This window comes from Miniopterus schreibersii (assembly GCF_964146895.1).
Source record: "Miniopterus schreibersii genome assembly, chromosome: 2".
Taxonomy (NCBI): Eukaryota; Metazoa; Chordata; class Mammalia; order Chiroptera; family Miniopteridae; genus Miniopterus; species Miniopterus schreibersii.
The window spans coordinates 142,274,682-142,291,921 of record NC_138102.1 but is presented as its reverse complement, the minus strand read 5'-3'; the positions used below and the strand labels follow the sequence as shown (position 1 = coordinate 142,291,921).

At 42.3% G+C, this 17,240-nt stretch overlaps 2 protein-coding genes across 4 annotated transcripts in view; both read left to right on the top strand.

Moving 5' to 3' along the window:
- The window catches only part of DIP2B (disco interacting protein 2 homolog B), a 217,815-nt gene extending 206,711 nt beyond the window's left edge, over nucleotides 1-11,104 (top strand). Inside the window, exons 35-39 of one of the 2 annotated variants that reach the window (XR_013998293.1) lie at nucleotides 868-942; nucleotides 2,173-2,350; nucleotides 5,041-5,164; nucleotides 6,938-7,410; nucleotides 8,198-11,103. Coding sequence is in view for 1 of the 2 variants with exons in the window: in XM_081130198.1 (XP_080986324.1) it covers nucleotides 868-942; nucleotides 2,173-2,350; nucleotides 5,041-5,164; nucleotides 6,938-7,190 (630 nt within the window). In the remaining variant the exon portion in view is untranslated. Of the gene's footprint in view, nucleotides 1-867; nucleotides 943-2,172; nucleotides 2,351-5,040; nucleotides 5,165-6,937 lie in introns of both variants that reach the window. The other variant, XM_081130198.1, reaches the window with a different exon arrangement.
- Nucleotides 11,105-15,566: 4,462 nt separating this feature from the next.
- ATF1 (activating transcription factor 1) overlaps nucleotides 15,567-17,240 on the top strand; it is a 53,786-nt gene continuing 52,112 nt past the window's right edge. The window contains exon 1 of one of the 2 annotated variants that reach the window (XM_081129556.1): nucleotides 15,567-15,884. The gene's annotated coding sequence lies outside the window, so the exon portion shown is untranslated. The remainder of the gene's footprint in view (nucleotides 15,885-17,240) is intronic. The other variant, XM_081129555.1, reaches the window with a different exon arrangement.

Below are 17,240 nucleotides of genomic sequence, written 5' to 3'. Positions count from 1 at the left end.
AACCAACCAGTGGTAGATCAACCCCATGGGAAGCTTATTCCAGTGTCACTTTCCTGTTTAAAGTGTTTGAAGTGGACTTGGGTTTGATCTTATCATCTTGTCAGATCTTCATCTGCCTCAGCTAGCAGTTGGTTACCTCAGGGGTACCTCGGCGGCTGTATTGTAGTGCCTGGCCCAAACTAGTGGGAATGGTCTTTTCGCTTCCTTCCTTGAGGTTTTAGATGTATGAGCCCGGATAATCATTGTAGGGTTTCTCAAGTTACGGCATACTCTAGAAATCCAAGATGAAAAGGGAGGTTTAAGAGACAGAATACAGATAACCAGAGAGACCCTGAGCCATTCTCTCAGCCAGCACCTGTTTCTTCCTTTTCCCTCCTGAGGGAGATCCTGGGCACTTGAGTGCCTTTCTATTCTCCTGCAAAACTGCCACCTTCCTCTGTTACTCTCCAGGTCTCTCTGACTCTAGTACTCACTATATTCTGGAGTGGAGTCTCTCAGGCAGTCCCCCTCTGCAGCCCTTCCTGCTTTAAGAGGTTTTAGTGCCATCACTCCAGTGAACAAGATAGATTGTGAAAAAGGGCAGTTACATGATTAACTTAGTCTACAAATTCTTAACTGTTATCATTCTGATCTGTAGTTTCTCATCCCTTTGAAGGAAGGTAGACTGGTTGCTTCCCTGGTTTATTTTTGAGGATGAATCTTCAAAAATTCTGGTCTCCACTGAAGATGATCATGTGGCGCTGTCTCAGTTAGCTCCTGCCTTTGTGCACTCCTTGCCTCATTAGACAGACGGGAGAGCGGGTAACTGCATTTCCTAGAGGTCATTAGATTTAATTGTGTCTTTGTGTATTTCCCTTTAAATCTTAGATTTTACCTGGAGTGAAAGTGGTTATTGTTAATCCTGAGACCAAAGGGCCTGTTGGAGACTCTCACCTTGGAGAGGTATGCATTGTTTTTACCTTTACTCTGAAAAGTCAGCAGAGAAAAACTTCAGGGTTCATGTTCCAGAAGTCAGAGAAACTATGGATTTAGCTTTTCCCCCACTGTGAATTTTTATCTTTTAAAAGAGTTTTAATCTTTCTTTGTAAAGCTTAAAGACTGAAATGGGCAGAAGGGGAAGACTGAGACCAGGATGGAGAGAAGATTTAGGCACCCAAACTAGAACTAGTTCCAGATTTGTCCACTGACATTCCCTCAATTGAAAAGGAAAGTGGGCAAATCCTACCTCTTCCCACCTATTTAAGAAACCACAAATATTAAATTCATGCAAGTTTGATATTCTATCCCAAAATGTATTTAATTTTTGTATTAGTATTAAAATGTTTTTAAAGTCTTAATTTTCTTCCCCCAAATCTTTGAGGGACACTGATGTTTTATCTTATAGTTTACTGGGAGGAGTGTTGTAGGTATAAGGAGCCAGATGACCTGGACTCTGCCACTTACCAGCTTCTCAATATTGGGCAAGTTACTTAACCTCTCTGGGCCTCAGTTTCCTCACCCGTCAATAATAATTGTACCTACCTAGTAGAATTGTGTGACAATTAAATGCATTGATACCTGTATCTATAATGCACATAGAACAATGCCTGTTAACGTAATGGTTAGTGTTACTAACTAACCATTGTTAGCTATTACATTGTTTACATGATAAATTCAAATACCCTGTGTTGTTTCCTTGAGGGCTCTATACCTTAGTTTCAGAAGCACAGAAATGATCCCCTGAAGCCTTTGTGAGACTCTGGAAGAGGCTGAGAACTGAGCCAGGCGGGCAGTGTAGTGTTGTGGTCAAGAGCATGGCCTCTGCCACACAGGCTTGGGTGTGAATCTCCTAGTTACTACACGTTAGGCGAGTTACTTAACTCCTTGTCTTTTCATTTGTGAAATGGGACTAACGATAGTGTAAACTATATTGTCATGTCATATGTATCAGGAATGAATGAGATAAAGCGTATAAATAAAGTACTTACCTCACTGTTCAGCACCTAGTAAACACTTGAAATGTCAGCTCCCTTTAATGTTGCAGTTGTGTTGTTGCTGTTAATACAAAAATGAGATTAAAAAACTAAAGTCATCTGTGCCAAGAGAATTGAATTGATACACAATATGTGTTCTTTTTTCCCCCTCCACAATATGTGTTCTTGGTGAAATGTGACCAATGTCCTTTTCTTGTAGATTTGGGTAAATAGTCCCCATACGGCCAGTGGCTATTACACCATCTACGATAGTGAGACTCTTCAAGCTGATCATTTCAACACTCGCCTCAGCTTTGGGGATGCTGCCCAGACACTTTGGGCTCGGACAGGATACCTTGGTTTTGTCCGCCGAACTGAGCTCACAGCAGCCACTGGAGGTATCTTCCCCACCAACTCTTCCCCTTCGTCCTGCTTTGCATTTCAGCCAGGAGCCCTGGCTGGCCCTTGGCCTGCCTTTGTATTGTGGTTTGTATACTTAATTATTCCCTCCTATGACTCTGAATTCTCAATATTCATATAAAGTAAGACTTTGCCTCTGAAAAGCACCTAGGAGGTGAACACCCCTGAACTGTCGGTCAGCATGGCCGCAGCCATGGCGATGTGCCTGATGAGGAGTGAATGGCAGGACACGGACCCTCAACCCTCAACCCCCGATCAAGCCCTGGGACAGGTGTTTCATCTTTTAGCCCTTCTACTCTCACATACCATTGTGGAAGCAAGAGGAACAGCTCTGATCCGTAACGGGGAGTCAATGCAGAGGAGCTGTCTGCTGTAGTGCTCCACTATCCCTTTAGTGTCGCATGTTGGACTGAAGACTGCTTGGCAAGGCTCTGGTATAAGCAGTCCCCCCAGTCATCCTCTGCCCAGTTGATTGTCATGGCTTTGCTGCTGTCTGCCTTCAACCTGTCTTCCTGGTGGCATGAATAGCCATTTTTTGTTGTTATTGTTAATCCTCACCCGAGGATACTTTTTTTCATTGATTTTTATAGAGAGTAGGAGGAGGGAGGGAGGGAGAGAGAGAGAGAGAGAAACATTGATGTGAAGGAGACACATTGATTGGTTGCCTCCCACACACGCCCTTACTGGGGCCAGGGATTGAATCTGCAAATCAAGTACATGCCCTTGACTGGGAATCGTACCTGTGACCTTTCAGTGCACAGGCTGACGCTCTAACTACTGAGCCACACCAGCCAGGGCATGAGTAGACATTTTAAAATACCCAACTCTAAATATATCATGGACTTCAGGAACTGATACAAATATCTCACTGAACTTTGAAGGCCTGAATTGAGCCACATCATTTATCCTTAGCCCCTTGCATCTGTTCATCCCAACCAGTGTCCATAGTATCTCCATGTTTCATGAGGAGGCAGAAACATACTGGAGAAGAGAGAGGCAAGAGGCATCCCTTGCCAGGTGCCCTGGTTTTGAAGCCTGCCTCTGCCCTTTGCTGTGTGACTTTGAGCCATCACTTAACCTCTTGGTTTCCTACCTGGAAAATAGGAGTTATAATGTTTCCTGCCTTGCAGGACTTATGTGAGATTAAATGACATGATGCATTTAGGTGCCTAGAGCAGTGCCTGGCACACAGAAAACACTTACCAGTCATTAACTACTGTGTTTCTGTTATTGTTTTGTTATTACAGTCTTTGTGAGCTACCTTTTCTTGTCCGATGGGAACTCTGCTGGAGCTCCTCATCCTTCTCTCCAACAGCGTTTAGTACTTTGTTTTGCTGAATTTTTCAGAAATCTACCTTTTCCTGAGAATATTGCATTCAGTAGATCTAGCAAAATCATTTTTCTTCTTAAAAATGCGCTGTCTATATAGACATAAACCATGTAGCCTTGTATGTATAGTGTGTGCATAAAATCTTAAAAAAATAAAAAGAATGAAATTTCTGCCATCTCTTAGCCAGATTACAACCCTATTAATAGTCAGAACTAGTCTCTCCACATTCTCTAGTTCTACTCCTTATACCTGGATTCCTTGAAGATGTCTAGACACAATGACACGTGTTCATTTCTTTTCCATCTCAATCCTCACTCTCTTCCCTTCCTACTTACCAATTCCTACTTACCCTTAACAGCTCAGCCTGGCTTCAGCTTTTCTAGGCCTCTCTTGAACCTCTGAGCAGTTTGGGAGTGTCCTCTGTTCCCCTAATGCCTTGTGCACACTCCCATCACTGGGCCTACTGTGTTACAATGGAGTGCCCATTTGTGTGTCTGTTTCCCCCAGTACAGTAAGTATCCAGAGCAGGAATGTGTCTTGTCACCTTTGTCTCCCCTACACTTGGCACAATTCCTGGTATAGAGTAGTAGTAGTAATAATAATAGCTAATTTTTTAGCACTTACAATATACCAGGCATCATATAAACTACCTTACATGGATTATCTCATTTAATCCTCGTAACAGCCATGTTTTGTTTTGTTTTTATAATCCTCACCCAAGGATATGTTTTCATTGATTTGATTTGATTTTTTAAAATATGTTTTTATTGAGTTTTTTAGGGAGAGAGAGAAACATCAATCTGCTGCCTCCTGCACGCCCCCTACTGGGGATCAAGTAGGCAACCCAGGCATGTGCCCTGACCAGTAATCAAACCCACAACCTTTTGGTGCATGAGACTAAGCTCAACCAACTGAGCCATACCGGCCAGAGCATATTTTCATTGATTTTAGAGGGAAAAGATGGGGGGTGGGGAGAGAAATAGCCATATGAGAAAAACATCAATCAGTTGCTTCCCTTACATACCCTGACCAGGAATCAAACCTGAGACCCTGGGAATGTGCCCTGATTGGGAATCAAATCCATGCCCCTTCATTGCACGGGACAGCACTCAAACCAACTGAGCCACACAGGGCAGGGCACAGCCATGTTTTTATCTTGTCTCACAGAGGGGACATCAGGACTCAGAGACTTGAGTAATTTGCCCAAAGTTACACGACTAGTGAGTGATAGAGCCGGATGACATGGAAGACAGTCTGAACCCTGTGCTTTTAACTCCAATATTGTATTGTACTCAAAATGTGCCTGATGAACCAAATTTCTCTTTTTCTTTATGTCAGAGCGTCATGATGCGTTATATGTAGTGGGAGCTCTGGATGAAACGCTGGAGCTGAGAGGATTACGATACCACCCAATTGATATTGAGACCTCAGTGTCTCGAATCCACAGGAGCATTGCTGAATGGTAAGTGTCCCCCCAACTCCCAACCCCCCACCCAGAATAAGCTGTCCACCTCAGCTATAGTATCAAGTAAAACTGATCTAAGTAGTCAGCTGTCTGCACCAAATACCACCTAGAGACAGAACTCAGGGGGCCTAAGAGAGTAAACAGACTGATTGTGCCATTTGCTGTGGCAGATGAGGCCAAGGAGACCCGAGACAGGGTCTTAGGAATCATTGCAGAGCTGAGCCCTCTTTAATGATAAATTCTTACCATTGGAAGGGATCTAACCTTTCATCTGCCTCTAGAAAGCCAGTGTAGAATGGTGGACAGAACCATGACTTTAAGGTCAAAAGACCCACCTTAAGGGCTTTGTTCTCCCACTTAGGCTGCTTCCCTCATCTGTAAAATACTCTGTCACTTCCTGATTATTGGGAGGATCCAATGAGAATGTGCTTGTAAATTGTTAAATGGTAAGCAGATGAAAAGGATTGTTACTTATCTCTGACCTAATTTCCCTCTCAGTGTAGGAAATCCACCTACGTTATCCCTGATAAGGGATCATCCAACTTCACATTGACTTAAAACTCCTTAAAATTAAAAACTTGCAGTTTTTTCATATTGGCTTTTATTCTGGATTCAATACAGTCTCCATCCAATTCTTTTCTACATATTTTTCATTGTGTCCTTACTTGTTTTTTGGTTTTTGGTTTTTCCCCTTGCTCATGCTTTTTTCCTGGTGGTTCATGCTTTCCAGATGCTTCTTTGTCTAAAAATGTTCTCACTTTGGTCAGTCTCTGCTCAGACCTGAACTATTTCCATGAAGTACAAGAAAATGCAGAGAAGTTGGGTGCCATGGTTAGTCCTCTGATTTTAGACATTCGACATAAAAATTTTGTTTAAATTGATTTAGAGAGAGAGCGAGAGAGAAACATAAATCTGTTTTTCCACTTATTTATGCATTCATTGGTTGCTTGTTGTATGTGCCCTGACCGGGGATTGAACCCACAACCTTGACATATCAGGATCATGTTCTAACCAACTGAGCCTGCCCAGCCTGGCTGACATTCGACTTTTAATGCAATGAAATATTGTATACATTTTTCTTTAATGATTGTATTCTGTTAAAGCAGTTTAACACTGCATATCACAGGTCAGGTCATACCCTCTAACCCAGCATTCCCACTCAATGTAAGGTAATTTACTGCCTTATGGCACTTCTATGGCATAATAAGAGAGAAACTTGTGTGGGGCACTAAGCTCATATGAGGCCAGGTTGACTCCCTTCTTGTTGGGTATAAGAATATTATCTTTGTCAAAGTTCTTATGTTGCAAATAACAGAAACTCTTTTCAAAACAAACTTAAGCAAAGGAGTTAATAGAAAGAATACCTGGCTATCTCAGAGTTTCCTAAGAGTTTCTAACTAACTCTGGTTCTCAAGAAAGGCAGAGACAAGGCCCTCAGGAACCACTGTCCTCTTACTTGCTAGAGCCATGTGGGCACCCACTCATTCTTTTTCTTCTCCCTGAAGAGCCATTCTCTGGATTCTCTGCACACCTGGCTACCCCAGAACTTCCAAGTCCACATGTCCTCAGTTCAGGTGACAAGCTAACAACTTTCAGTCCCACTTCCATAGCTAATCAGCTATAATTGTAGGGGCAAGAGTATATATTACAGACGTGGCTGCTAAGAGAGAAGGCAGTTCTCAGGGAAATGGGGATAAGTCTTGGGTAGATACTTTAAAAGATGGCTGATAAATGTAATGACGTGTTAACTGAATGTCATTGAAATTTCAGTGCCGTGTTCACGTGGACCAACTTGCTTGTGGTGGTTGTGGAACTCTGTGGCTCTGAACAGGAAGCCCTAGATCTGGTTCCTTTAGTGACAAATGTGGTCCTGGAGGAGCATTACCTCATCGTTGGCGTTGTGGTTGTGGTGGACCCAGGTGTTATCCCTATCAACTCCAGAGGAGAGAAGCAAAGGATGCACCTCCGCGACAGCTTCCTGGCTGACCAATTAGACCCCATCTATGTGGCTTATAACATGTAACCAGCCTTGTGGATTTATAGGGGGCCATCCTGAAAAACCACAAGGACCAAAGACCAGTGACTTAGAAGCAAGCTTTCAAATGATGTGAAATAAGCTGAGATGGCTACATTATATCCTTCATCTCATCTGGTGGGATTCTGCAATCACAGGACACACAGAAAAGGAGAATTCTATGGTGGCTAATGAAAAAAATGTTAACAGTCATGAGCTTTGACATAGCGTAAGCAGCACGTTACTAAAGCAATTACATGCATGTTGCATATTTTTCATCTGTTGTATATACTTGTATTTTTATCTAAAGCCATTTTAGAATTTTGTAAGGGAGTTTAATGAATTCACATAAGGGAGGTAGTCTGAGTTACCCATTTCCCCACTCTGTACTGTATTTTGCCTTTTACCATAGCTAGACATTCTGCGGGTTTTGTTAACATGGAACTACTCATCTTACTTTCAGTCTAGTCATAAGCAAATTGGATAACTCACTGAATATGAAAATTACTATATATGTAATTCTTGACTACAAAACATTTTGACCATTGTTTTAAACATGTAAATAAGAATACACTTAATTTAGCTTAAAAAATGAAGAATTGGCTTCTATAGTTATAACAACCAAAGTAGAAACATTTCTACTTTGAGAGAATTTCAGATATTCTCTTAATGCGATGTAGTTGACTAGGTAACTAAAATATGCAAATTGTTTGCAGGTTTCACTGCACATTGTACTATGTCTCTATTGGCTGGTGTATTTTATAAACTAAAGCTGCCTATGTTTGTTTTCAAAGCTTGCATTCCCAGAATCAGCTTAAGCTTTTAAGAATTCAACCTGTGTCTACAAGCTGAAAAATAGCAGTTTAAAAATCAAAATGTTATTAAAAAGCTCAGATTCATTAGATCCCACCCTATTCTAAGGACCCACAATAACTCACTCTGGCCCCCAGTGTTGAAACTGTCTTTCAAAAATTAAGAGTGACTCCATAAGAATTTAGAATTTCCTCTTTTTCCAGGTCCAGTGTAAACTGTGTCTACAGTTTATACGTATAGCTTCTCTTTTCTGAAAACTGAAGAGTGTCCTCTGTTCTTCCAGTTCATGAGGGCCAGGATTTTAAGAACAAGAATGATAGGCTGGGAAGGCAGTGGGATCAACGTCACGTGAAACTGTAAGGCCACATAACTGTACATCTCAAAACTGACCAATCTGAGTTGCCAAAATAGCCAGGCTTATACTGAAATAGGGGAAGTCTGATGTATGCAAGAAACTCTTTTGAAATAACTGTGGTGCCCAGGCCAAGCAGACTGAACTTGGGACTGAGTTTGGCCTCCAGCTCGGTTTCCTTTCTTTGGTCTGATACTTCATGTATTTGAATATAGTTGAATTTCTTTATTTTTTTCTTACAGAAATATTTTTAAAAATTAAAATAATCAAAAGTGAACAGAGTTAACATGTTAAATCAGAATGGTTCTCTTTGACCCACTCTGGTCTATTGTGTAAATATTTATTTAGACTATTTTAATAATACATATTATTTACCCCACTGTAACATCATGTAAACTAAATATGTTTTTAAACAATTTTTAAGACTTGTAATTACCCTGAAAATAAGGTTTGTAATGCAAAGATCAGACCCTTCGCTGTGGCAGCACTCTTGGGGGCTGCCCTTACACAGTCTGTGACTCAAAGACACTTTATGACTCCCTGTTACATAATCCTCTTTTCCTCCCAACTCATTCTCTACAGAGGGCAGACCTCAAGACATTTTCCAGTTCCAGATCTCTTTTTCAATATTTTGAGTGAAATTAATTTACAGGTAATGAGAGAGGTTCTAGGATGTGCAGGAAAAAAAAAAAGCACTTACATTGGGGCAAGAAATCCCAGCGACTAGCAACAGTTTGTTTTGCAGAGAAAACAGCTTGATTATTTGGAAAATAATTTTCTTAAAATATTTCTTACTGATTCACTAAACAAAAACAAGGTATCCTGAGGAGTAAATAGTTTTATCTCCATAATCCTTAAGTTCTAAGAAAAAAAAAATAGAGCCTGTTCTATGGGTTGCTCTGATCATTCTTTACTACACAAGTTAGGGTGTCTGGTAGAAGTATCATGTGAGCCACATCTGTCATTTTAAATTTTCTAGTAACATTTTAAAAAGTAAAAAAGAAACAGGCGAAATTGTCTTAATATATTTTATTTAACCCAATATATAAAAATACTAGCATTTCAGTGTGGAATCAATATAAAAAAATGATGAGATATTTTACTTTTTGTCTCCTATTAAGTCTTTGAAATCCAGTATGTACTAAGCACATCTCTGTTCAGACTAGCCGTATTTCAAGTTTTCAGTAGCAACATGTGGCTAATGGCTATGATATTGGACAGCAGATTTATATTCATTCCTTAAAGTAAGAATCCATTAATCTCTAAGTGTGGCCATTTCCCAGTTACTTAGGGGCTGATTATCTGGTTTATAGTTCCTCAGGCTTCTTTATCTTTAGTTTTTTCTTTCTGCCTTATGGCTGCTTTATTGATCTTTCGTGTATCCCCTAAAGGCAGAATATGCTTGTGGAGGAAGGAAAGCTGAGATGTGTCTTTGGGAGCTTCATCAGTAGCTCTGGTAAAGTACCTCAGGAAGGGAAAGAGAGTCCAGTCATTAGCTTAGAGGTGTTTGTGCCTAGTCTGTTGCAGACTTGGATAAGAAAACTTATTCTTGATGACACAATGCTCTTGCTCTTTCCACATTAAGTAGAACCTTTGTGGTAAAACTGACTCTTAATTAAGACAGGCCCAGAAGGCCATTATTGATAGAAAGAGCCTTGCCAAACCTCTGGAACACATTCTGTCTGGGTTTTTATGCCTGTGAAAAAGAAAACTAAATTATTAGCAAGTGCCCATCACCACCACGTTTCAGTTAAGAGAAATCTGTTCATCTGAAAGTTTTTGACCCTCTTTCTGCCTCTCAGCAGAAGTAACCGAGGTAGACCAGGAAAGAAGCTACCTCAGGAAAAATCCTAGGCCCTAGGGGTTCTTAGAGCTGTACACATGCCATCTCCTGCATCAGTGAGACCCTGGGAAAGACCAGCATGCTGATGGGCATCAATGAATCCAGTCTTCACTTCCTGCCTCATAAAGGGCCCCAGTTACCCCAGTACCAAGTCCTTTCCTTATGAAGCTGTGCTGCCTCAGGCTGTTAGGGACCATTGCCTATTTATAGGTCTGTGAGTATGTCTCCTTAGTCCCTGGGCAATGCTTGCTTAATGCTTTTGTTGAATCAACAAAGGGCCTGAGGCCTTAGGTTTTTTATTAAGGTCTCTGCCCCAGGCATGGTGCTCAATATCTTGGCCAAATAAATTACTTTCTTGAATATCCAGGAATCTTTTAGACTAAAGCAATGAGGAGTTACCACCTCACCCTCAAACTCCAACATAATCTATGCCTTAGTGTTGTTTTTGTTGTCTGCTTTGATGTAAAAGCAAGAGTATTTGGAGCAAGAAGCTGCAGTACTCCAAATATACAATAGGCCTTTTCATTATTATTCATACATTTCTGGTTTAGGTATATGTAGATGGCCATGCTATCTGTCCAGAGGAAGAGACTGTAAAGATATAAGAATAATTTTTTAGTCCTAAATGCTGTTTTGTTTACTTTCTGTCAAGATATTTACCAGTGTCAAATTCAAACTATAATACTGTGTAATTATGTATAAAGTTTTTTTATTTATTTGAAATTAGACTAGATATACATTTTTAAATTTAACATCTGGCTGGACAGTGTTCTATTAACTCATTGAATGTGTTTCCTTTGTCTTGTGTTAATAAATATTGATGCCTGATTGTGTTTAATGCTTCACACATTGGGAGAATTGATAAATTGTAATTTATAAGTTTTAAATCTAACTTCAGGTTGTAATACCCAGAGATAGAGTGGTCTAAGAAAATGAACACAGAGATCATAGCACATCAGTGCTATAAAAGGAGGCCAGATCAAGAAACAGTAGAGTCATTTTGAAAACTAAGCCTTTTGTCTGTAACAATTATAGCTTAGTTTTCCTCCTACTTACGTGGCATTTGCTAGTTTTAAACTTATGATTGTCAATTTTAATATTTTTCTAATGTGTAATTGGATTGGATTTCATCTTTCCCTAAAGTAATACTTAATTTGCTCTTCCATTTCTTGGTTTCAAGAAACTTGATGAGAGCCCATAAAATTGTGCATGTTTTCAGACATTAAAACTGATGTTTGAATTATGGTCCAAGCTATTTAGGCAGCTAAGAACATTTTTTCATTTAACACGTGTTTATTGAGTGCCAATCACTAGGCACAAGGCACTGTAATAAGAACTGAAGCGAGAGAAAAGTAATCAAGTCACTGCCCTTAAGGAAATATAGGAAAACAGTACAATATGGTTAAGGGTTACAAGTAGAGGTGGACTGTTGGGACAGGTAGGACAGGCACCCAATCCAGCAACGAGGGAGAATAGTGAGGAATACATGCTGGAGAAGGTAACATCTGAACTGAGTTTTGAAGGATGAAACAACCAGATAAGATCAAGACAAGGGGGAAGGCAGAGTTGCATGTTCTGGGGACTGCAATTCATTGTTAGGATATAGGGTGTGAAGGGAGAAAAGTAAAAGATAGTCGGAGGCTTGAGCCAAGGATAGATCACTCAATAGCCTTGTATATCATGCTAAGAATTTTGGACTTTTATCCAGTAGGCCAAAGAAAGCCAATGAGGGATTTGTAACAAAGGAACAAAACGCCCAAATTTGCAACACAGATTACTCTGGTAGTCATATAGAAAATGAATTGGTGTGGGAAGGGGAAGGAAGGTAACACCTGAGGCTGGGATGCATTTGCAGTAACTGCAGTGATAAAGCAAGAGCACTTCAACCAACAGTGACAGGATGGAGACAAGAGGCAATGCTTGCCAAACCTGAGAGACTGTAAGATTTCAACTACTGAGTGTATATTCAGGTTAAGGGAGGAGGAATTCACAGTAACGCCTAGGTTTGTCTTGGGGAGTTAGGTAGGTATGGGGCCATTTACCAAGGCAGGGGAAAAAGAAGAGGAATAGATTTGGGGAAAAAGATGCTGTGTTCCATTTGGTCATGTTTATTTGAGGTGCTATGGAACATGCAAGTGAAGATAGGTCCAACAGGCTGCTGAATGTTTAGTTCTCTGCCTTAGAAGAGTTCTGGCCAAGAACTAGATACTTGGGAGACTTCCCTGTAAAAGTGGTAGGTGAAGCCATGGAAGTGGAAGATATTACCAAGGAAAATCATGTAAAGTGAGAAAAGGATCAATAATGGGAGCCATGGGGAACACCAGTATTTAAAGGCTGGTGGGGAGCCCTGCCAGGCGTGGCTCAGCGGTTGAGCATCGACCTAGGATCCAGGCGATTGGGGTTTGATTCCTGGTCAGGGCACATGCCCGGGTTGCGGGCTCGATCCCCAGTCGGGGGCGTGCAGGAGGCAGCCGATCAGTGACTCTCATCATTGATGTTTCTATCTCTCTTTCTCCCTCTCCTTTCCTCTCTCTGAAATCAACAAAGATATATTTTTAAAAAAATAAATAAATAAAGGCTGGTGGGGAAAGAAGAGTCCACAAAGGGAGAAGGAATAACTGGAGAGAGAGGAGCACAAATATAAGAAAGAGCACGGGCACAGAAATTATAGGAAGTGTTTTAAAGAGAAGGGGAGTGATTAATGATGCCAAAGGCTACAGTAAAGCTGAGTAAAATGGGGGCTGGCCAGCATCTGCTGAATCTGGTATGTAGGAAGTCACTGGTGACCTTGGTCAGAGCGACTTCAGTTGCAGTTAAGGGAGAAGACAGAAAACTGGTTCAGATGAGGAGTGATGTGAGTTGTGACTGAACAGAGGCTACTCTTTCTGGAAGCCTTATCTTTACATAGGAAGGAAAGAGATTGGATAATAGTTAAAAGAGGGTTGTAAAATTGAGAGGGGTTGTTCAAAAATGGAAGAAATAAAGTATTCCTGTGTTGGGGAAAGAGCCAGTAAAGAGGGAAAGTTTCCAAACATAGCAATAAGGGGTAATTGACAAAGCAAGGTCACTGAGGAAGCAGGAGGGGTGGGGATCCAAAGAACAGGTGGAAGGATTAGTCTTTGAAGGAAGGAAACACATTTTGTCAAAACTATGTGGAGGCAAGATCCTAATAGATAGAATCCTACCTGAGGACCTCATTCACTTCTCTGAACCTCCACTCTCAGTTTACAAAGATAAACATTTATTTAGTGCTTAGTCTGTCAGGCATGGTTCTAACTTACATGTATTAAACTCATTCAATTCACAAAACTCTAAGGGATAGGAAGTATTATTAAACCACTTCATTATTCTCTCTTTATAGAAAGCCAAAGCAGTGCCACCACTGGTTTGACCAGTTTGTTTTAAAACAATTGCCTTTGGCTCTTCAAAGTTAGATTTGTTTCTTTTTATTTCCTCACTTCTAAAGTCAAAGGCCTATCTGGTTTATAAAACTGTTACTATTCAGATAGAACAGTGTGCATCATAACTTTTTTCCATTTACAGTTATTTTTCAAGGTTCAGGAGAGTGGTGGGTACAGTGTGTGACTTCCATGAGAAAGAAACAAGGACTATGGGAATATCTGTGAGTGGCAGTGTTGCACCATTTAATATCTGATTTAGAGTTAAGACATTTTACAGACGGAAGAGTAGCTAAAGAGGGAGCAATCCGTGCACATTTTTTGTTTGTTATTATTTTTAAATGTTTTTATTGATTTTTTAGAAAGAGGAAGGGGGAGAGAAACATTAATGATGAGAGTCATTGATCGGCTGTGTCCTGCACGCCCCCTGCTGGGGATCAACCCCGGGCATGTGTCCTGACAGGGAATTGAACTGTGATTTCCTGGATCATAGGTCGATGCTCAACCACTGAGCCACTTGGGCCAGGCAAATTTAGTTTCTTTTGACGGTACCATTCCCCACCCCCCTTTTCCTGATTAACATGTTAAACATTCTGTGTTCCAAGGAAGAAACACACACAAAAGAACAATAAACATAGAACCAGCATTCCAGCCACTAATGTTCTGGATTCCACTGGCCTTTGTTAATCAGGAAAGGTTCATGTCTGAGAACCTCTTCCCCACTCCTTACCTTTATAGGGCACTTTGCTTTCCTATGATATATGACATTTTGATTCTTTAAACAATGCTGGGACATGGGCTGAGTATTATGTTTTCCCAACTTTGATAAGGAGAAGACAAGCTTAGAGAGGTAGGGCAATTTGCCCAATCAAAAATCTAAATAAGGGCAGTCAACCTGTTTTAGTTTTTAATAAGTAGTTGGTGTTTGCTGAATGACAATGTGTAAACCTTTGTGAGCTAGCTCTTAGGAGTGTCTGGCGCACAGTAATTCTTGAGCTTTAAATCACATTATCTGGCCCTCAAGGTTAAAACCAGGAAGGGGCTCTATCTGCTAAATCAGTTTCTCTCATCAAAGAGCTCAAAATAGTAATATTTCCAAAACACTATGGAACTTTTGGTCAAGAGCATAATAAAAGGTTTATAATTTATCATCACTGTACAACCATAAAAGAACATTTTGCAAGGAAATAGATAAAAAGAAAATGGAGCAGCATCCCGTACACCAAAAGGTTGTGGGTTTGATTCCCGGTCAGGGCACACACCTAGGTTGCAGGTTCGATCCCTGGCTGCAGCTCCTACGGGAGGCAGCCAATCCATGTTTCTCCTTCACATCCATGTTTCCTCTCTCTAAAGTAATAAACATATACTCGGGTGAGGATAAAAAAAAAAAAAAATCAGAAAAGCGCATAATTCCTTCTCCAGAAAAATTCCTTCTCACATTAAAAAATGTTTTTTGAAGTTTTTGTAATGTATTAAAATGACGGTGTAACATTTTATTTTACGACATTCCATCGTACGTAACTCTTCTAAATAGTTTAACAGTTGGGGTAAATCTGTGCTTCAGTGTGACAGACCCTTTGGCACCTTATTTTCCCGTATCAGGCTTGGGTGAAGGAAAAAGCTGAGGAAGACGAGCCTCCCCACTTCCAGTCATTCTCTCTGCAGGAAGCAGGTCCGGGTGGGTCAGGGCCAGGGACGACAGCTCTAGGCCTAATCGCCCTACTCGGGGCAAGTAGGAGCTGAGCTGCGAGAGACGCCACTAAACCGCCCCACAAGGAGCGGCCCCCTGACATCGTCAAACTGGTGACGGCCTCCGAAAGCACGTAGGAGAGGAAGGAGTGCAGGTAGAGCTCCTGAAGCGAAAAGGAATCACAAGCAACTTTCACCTCCAACTCTCTACGGTTAGCACTTTCAGCGGCCGCAACTCGCCATTCCGAGGAAACCCGGCACAAGATGGCGGCGTGTCACGTGAGCAACGTGGTGACGCAGGACGGCGGCCCGCACGGAGGCACGGCCTTAACCTCACCCCCCACGCTCGCTCAGTTTTGACCCCCTCCCTTCCCCACCCCCGGCCTGGTGTAGATCATGCCGCCAGTGGCGGCCCTGACTGCCGAGGAAACGGTAGCTTAGGACAGTTGGCTGTTGTGACATTGATTCTCCCCGCCCGGCCAGACGTTGAGAAGGACGCACGTCCCCCGCCGCGTGACGGGGTGGGGAAATAGGTAGTAAATTCGGATCCACCTGGGAGGGGGGAGTGGAAGTTCCCGCCCCGGAGAGCGGCTAGGCGACAACCACAGGTAAGCGGGGTAGGGGGGTGGGGCGTGCTCCCGAGTTCCCGAGCAGGGGGAGGGTGCGGGGACGCGGCGCTGCGGGGACGCAGAGCTGGGCAGCACGCCGGGTGGGGGTCGCGCGCGGGCGGCAGCGGTGGGGGAGGGGTGCGGAGGGCGCTCGGCGGAAGGGGGAGGGCTCGCCCGCCGTCCCCCGGCGGAGCGCGCTTCCGGTTCTCGCGCTTTGGCCGCGCTGTTTTCCTTCAGTCGAAGGTCTCCCCCCTCGCCTCCCCGCGTTCCCCAATCACGTAAAACCAAAGACCTCCTGCCGCCGGGTGGCTTTGGCCTGTGAAACCGCCACTCCACGGCTCTAGGCGAGCGCCCTCGGTGGAAGGTCCTGTGGTTGGAGCGGGGAGCCGGGGGGAGGGCGGCGTGGCCTCGGCGTTCGCGCGTTGTCGGCGGAGCGGGGCCCGCGACCGGTTATCTTCTCCAGGGAGCCCAACGGAGCGAACCGGGCGCCCTTGGGGTGCCAGGCGCCAGGTCGGCTCGCCCTGCAGGACAGAAACAGCCCTTCATGGAGCTTAACAGTGGAGTGGGGGAGACAGTAAAATAATCATACAGACACACGAAACAGTAACGGAAAGATGCAGCCGAGTGAGCGAGGAAGGAGGGTGTGGAGTGACAGAAAGTAGTTTGTTTACCTCTGGACAGACAATTCAACCGAGGAAACTTTCTTTGATTTTTCCCCTCCTATGTCATAAAACTAAGCGTGGTATTTCACAGCGTCAACTATGCTGTGGAGCGTGCAGCCTAATCGCTTTTAAATTATTGTAGATGTTGAATGTCTACTTACTTAGCTTTTGACGAGCAGTAGGCTAATAATAGTCGCTGAGAACCTTTACTCTCCTGAGGCTTTTTCAGCACAGATTTGGGAAGCATCTTTGTAAAACTGGCCTCGTTTGTGATGAGTTTGTCCACTGTGTTTGCAAAATGTATTTTGTCCTGAGAATTCTGTTACCAACAGAAATATGCATTTTTATGAAAATACTATTTTTCCTATAGACTTTATAATGTGCAGTTACCTCTGGCTCAATGAGAATTCTGTTATCCCAAAGCTGAATGTGTTTACCTCTGTTATTTGTGGTTATCCTTTAAAGTTATGTTTGGCCTGTGATACATCTTACAGTACTTCTCTATCACCAGTAGGAGGTAGTCCCATCTAAAAATGCTTTAAAGGTGCTTCTTTTTTTAAAATGTTTCCCCCCCCTACATGTCATCCATTTATTTATAATGAATTTCCAACTCTAATGTAGGGTGTTTTCTTGTGCCTGAATTGTCCTGTTTCTAAGGCTGGGCTGAAGTAATTCTCTAAAGATAATTTAACCA